The sequence below is a fragment of the Nicotiana tabacum genome, chromosome 17, assembly GCF_000715075.1.
Source record: "Nicotiana tabacum cultivar K326 chromosome 17, ASM71507v2, whole genome shotgun sequence".
Taxonomy (NCBI): Eukaryota; Viridiplantae; Streptophyta; class Magnoliopsida; order Solanales; family Solanaceae; genus Nicotiana; species Nicotiana tabacum.
Genome location: NC_134096.1, coordinates 35,520,104 through 35,525,101, shown reverse-complemented (window position 1 = coordinate 35,525,101; position 4,998 = coordinate 35,520,104). Strand labels below are relative to the sequence as shown.

Here is a 4,998-nt window from a genome sequence, read left to right as displayed (position 1 = left end):
ACACTCAGCCTTATACAACATGATCGGTCTGACCACCGCTCTATAAAATTTACCTTTGAAAATCGGTGGCACTTCTTGTCACATAGGACTCCAGATGCTAACCTCCACTTCATCCACCCCACCCCTATACGGTGTGTGACATCCTCGTCGATCTCCCCATCCACCTGAATAACCGACCCAAGGTACTTGAAACTGTCCCTCTTGGGGATGACCTGTGATTCAAGCCTCACGTCCAATACCGCTTCCATCGGCTCAGCGCTGAACTTGCACTCTAGGTACTCCGTCTTAGTCATGCTCAACTTGAATCCAGCCTCTCGTTGACACCGCCTCGCGTCTCATCAATCAACACTATGTCATCAGCAAATAACATACATCATGGTACCTCCCTTTGAATATGGTGTGTCAGTGCATCCTTCTAAGAAATAGGAGTTGAATCTAAATTCTTTCTATTACTCCTTCCGTTCACTTTTAGTTGTCGAATATTCTAAAAATAAATTTTTATTTTTTACTTGTCACTTTTTGCATATCAAGAGAAAAATAATTTATTTTTTCTATTTTACCCTTAGCATTAATTACTCATTCCAAATTATTTTCCCAATCCATTACGACTATACACTAATTAATATGGGTATCGTGGTAAATTATACACTTTATTTATTATTTCTTAAGGGATGTACAAAGTCAATAGTGAACAAGTAAAAATAAACGAAATGAGTATTTCTTAAAGGGTGTGCAAAGTTAATAGTGAACAAATAAACAGATTACATCATGACCATGACTTTTACAATCGCAAGAAGCACAACCAAATTTACTAATTCTAGGTAAAGCATGACTTGTACTATTACCATTTTAGATTATGTGATCTACAGTTACATGTACTATTCCTATTGACCCACAGATATATAGTGATCTGTTTACCAATATTAACCCAAATCATGATTAATTCATTAACCTAGGTTTCAGACATGCTCTCCAATGCTACAATTTCTTTAGCCTATTTACCCAAAAAGAGTACGAACTCTACGTTAAACCAAGCTTTCTCCCTTAAATATATTATATGTGCAGAAATTAAACCTTCATGATAGGAAATGTAGTCGCATAAACACATAATGCGAGACAGAAAAGTTGATGCTAATATGACGGAAACTAAAACCAACAAAATTAGTTGCTAATGGCTGAAGCCAACTTAATTAAAACAAAAGGCAGCTTGTTTTAGTGATTAATTAAAGCAAAAGGCAGTTTGTTTTAGTGACAGCAACTCCTGGACTTCTATTCATCCACAGCAAAAGCCTACTATTGGCAGGATCATTTTGCCTTGTAGTGACCCTACAAGATGCGTAAGAACAAAAAGAAGATAAAGATTAGTACTTTTGTGCATCATAGATGACAAGATTTAAGAAAAAGTTGGAAATAATAGGGACATCCATTGACAAGAGTAGCATATTAGGGCGACTAATAAAACTGAATAATCAAATAAAATGTACTGTTTAAAGTCGCGCCAGTGTCTTGTAATTGAATTGTCCTTAAATTATCTGTTGACTTACCGACTGATATCTCCGCAGTGCAACAAGTTTGCAGAAGACTAGACATATATATAAATAGGTCTCACTATATGGCATCAAGTTGCAGCCCTTAAAGGAGTACATCTCAATCCTCTTCATTAGCTAGGATACAAGCCTGCAATAATACGCCCATCATCAAGTCCTACTATGATATTAAATTCAGCACACTCCAGTCTAAAGGAAAAAGAAGAAAGAAAAGAAATAAGAAAACTGATTAAGTTACGTCGGGAAATTACTTACCAAACTTCAAGTTCAGCGGCAGCTAATTATAGATAGAACTTTCCCCCTAAGCCTTTCAAGTCTCTGCATAATGAAAGAATAGAAGTTTGAAAAAATGCAGCTAATATATAATATCATGACCAAACGCCAGGGCACATACCGAACCAGATATCTTTGCCCATCTTTCAGCAGAAGCGCTGGCTTCTTTCATATGAGAACAATGTGAATGATCAAATTTTAAATAATAGGTCGAATTTTCTGTTGCTTCAGCTACCCGGAGGTTATTAACATTATCTCGTGCTCTCTTGATGAGATTGCAAAAGGAAACCTGCAAAAACTTCATTGTTTCAGCTGTGGATACTGGATACAAATTAGAGAAACACCATAGACTTCAACATTTGAGTTTTACTCTACAGCATAACCCTTTAAATTCATTAATCAGGAATACTGTGTAGTACATCAATGACATAATGTTCTGCATGGATACATGCAAAGACCATGAGAGAAAAGTTGCCTGCTTATAAAGGTTGTAGTAGTAAAAACACAGGCCCAGATGCCATTAAACAACAGAACCGTTAGAGTTGAAGTTAATGGTATACCACCATATCCTGTATAAAAGAGGATTTTCTGAATGTTTTATATCTAATTGTCATTGGACGAAAAAGGCTGATAAATACGCAATAAGTTGCTTCCAGAAAATCAGAGGTTCAGTACTGATGGCTATGAGGAAAATCATGTACTGCAAGTAGTTTACTCCTTACTCACCACAGACCCTACAAGATTAGAGTTTATTGGTGCAAATGAATCAGTTTCTATGCATGGTGAGGTGAAGCTAGTGGCCATCAAGGTTTCTGATTCATCATTGGAATCCAACGTAGATGTGGATCCATCAGCTACAAATACCCACTGCTTACTTTGATGAGCTTCTGTATACAGGTGCCCCACAAAAACAACCACTGCAGCGATATCAAACTCCCTGAATGAACCCAAGAAACACAATAAGTGAATAAAGAAGTTTCTCGCTTCAGGAGCACAAGTGTTGATTCCAAGATTTTACCACCAGAACCAACCTGGACATAGGAACTTCACCCAATTTACTCAATGGAACTGATCGGCGAGGACAAAAAAAGGGCCTGCAGGAACAGGTATCAGATATATAAGTTTGTGCAGTAAAAGCATGAAAACAGCATATACTTACTCAAAACCCTCAATTGCCATAGGAGACAAAGGCTGCCATTTGGCTGTGGACCCTTTTGCTTGCAAATAAAGGGTGCTAGAGTCTGAGCTTATCGGTGTAAGCCCTGTAACAGCAAAAGCTTGACCCTCTGCAAGCTCGGATTGCTATAAAACAATCAGTTAGAGATGGAAGTAGTACAGAATTGAGAAATATATTAGCAAAAATGAGGGGATATAAGATTAAAGAAAAATATTCAGAGCCAAATCAGATAACCAAGAGGATATTAAAGCTCATTTTCACTACCTGCTTCTGCGCCGTGCGAAGCTGCTCCTGAATCAATTTCACGTTATTTAATGCATCATGGACCAAGTCTGTACCCAAGAGCCTAGCCTCACCCGGCTCAAACCATCCAACCGGAGATCTACACCTCCTCCCATATAAAGCCTCATACGGAGCCATCTGAATACTCGACTGATAACTGTTGTTATATGAAAACTCTGTGAGTGGCAGAAACTGGTCCCATGAACCCTCAAAGTCAATGATACAAGCGCACAACATGTCCTCCAATATTTAAATAGTACGCTCGGACTGCCCGTTCGTCTGAGGGTGAAAAGTTGTGCTCAACTCAACCTGAGTACCCAACTCTCGCTGCACGACCCACCAAAACTGCGATGTGATTTGAGTACCTCTATCTGAAATGATGGAAACTAGGACACCATGCAGGTGAACAATCTCTCGGATGTAAATCTCAGCCAACCGCTCTGAAGTATAAGTAGTACCAACAGGAACGAAGTGCGAGGACTTGGTCAGCCGATCCATAATCACCCAAATAGCATCGAACTTCCTCGAAGTCTGTGGGAGCCCAACTACAAAGTCCATGGTGATCCGCTCCCACTTCCACTCTAGGATCTCTAATCTCTGAAACAAACAACCCAGTCTCTGATATTCATACTTAACCTGCTGACAATTGATACACCGAGCTACAAACCCAACTATATCCTTATTCATCCGCCATCATCAATAGTGTTGTCTCAAATCCTGGTACATCTTCGCGGCACCCGGGTGGATAGAATACCGCGAGTTGTGGGCCTCCACAAGAATCAATTTTCGAAGCCCATCTACATTAGGCATACATATCCAGCCCTGCATCCTCAATACACCGTCACTGCCAATAGTCACATCTCTAGCATCACCTCGCCGGACCCTGTCCTGAAGAACGAGCAAGTGAGGGTCATCATACTGACGCTCCCTAATACAATCATAAAGAGAAGACCTGGAGACCATGCAAGCCAATACCCAACTAGGCTCCGAAATATCCAGTCTCACAAGCTGGACCACTAAGGCCTGAACATCCAATGCCAATGGTCTCTCTACTACTGGAAGATATGCTAAACTCCCCAAACTCTCTGCCCGACGACTCAAAGCATCGGCCACCACATTGGCCTTCCCCGGATGGTAAACAATAGTGATATCATAGTCCTTAAGAAGCTCCAACCATCTCCGCTGATGCAAATTAAGATCCTTTTGCTTAAACAGATGTTGCAGACTCCGTTGATCAGCATAGATCTCACAATGAACCCCATACAAATAATGATGCCAAATCTTCAAGGCGTGAACAATGGCTGCTAACTCAAGATCATGGATAGGATAGTTCTTCTCATGGGTCTTCAACTGGCGCGAGGCGTAGGCAATCACCCTCCCCTCCTGCATCAAAACACAACAAATGCCTATCCTTGAGGCATCACAATACACGGTGTATGAACCTGAAGCTGATGGCAAAACTAACAATGGAGATGTGGTCAAAGCAGTCTTGAGCTTCTGAAAGCTCCCCTCACACTCATCCGACCACCTGAATGGATCACCCTTTTGGGTCAATTTTGTCAAGGGCGATGCAATAGATGAAAATCCCTCCACAAAGCGAGGGTAATAACCCATAAAACTAAGAAAGCTCCTAATCTCCGTGGCTGAGAACGGTCTAGGATAACTCTACACTGCCTCTATCTTCTTCGGATCCACCTAAATACCCTCACTGGACACCAC

At 40.6% G+C, this 4,998-nt stretch overlaps 1 protein-coding gene across 1 annotated transcript; it reads right to left on the bottom strand.

The window, feature by feature from the left end:
- Window positions 1-1,125: 1,125 nt before the first annotated feature.
- LOC142171394 (protein BREAST CANCER SUSCEPTIBILITY 2 homolog A-like) lies at window positions 1,126-3,259 on the bottom strand. Its single transcript, XM_075233757.1, has 7 exons — window positions 2,980-3,259; window positions 2,852-2,914; window positions 2,547-2,757; window positions 1,942-2,109; window positions 1,803-1,865; window positions 1,545-1,677; window positions 1,126-1,326 (listed from the first exon to the last, which is right to left on the bottom strand). The coding sequence occupies exons 1-5, from the start codon at window positions 2,997-2,999 to the stop codon at window positions 1,815-1,817; spliced, it is 513 nt and encodes a 170-aa protein (XP_075089858.1). The 5' UTR covers window positions 3,000-3,259; the 3' UTR covers window positions 1,126-1,326; window positions 1,545-1,677; window positions 1,803-1,814.
- Between the last annotated feature and the right edge of the window lie 1,739 nt (window positions 3,260-4,998).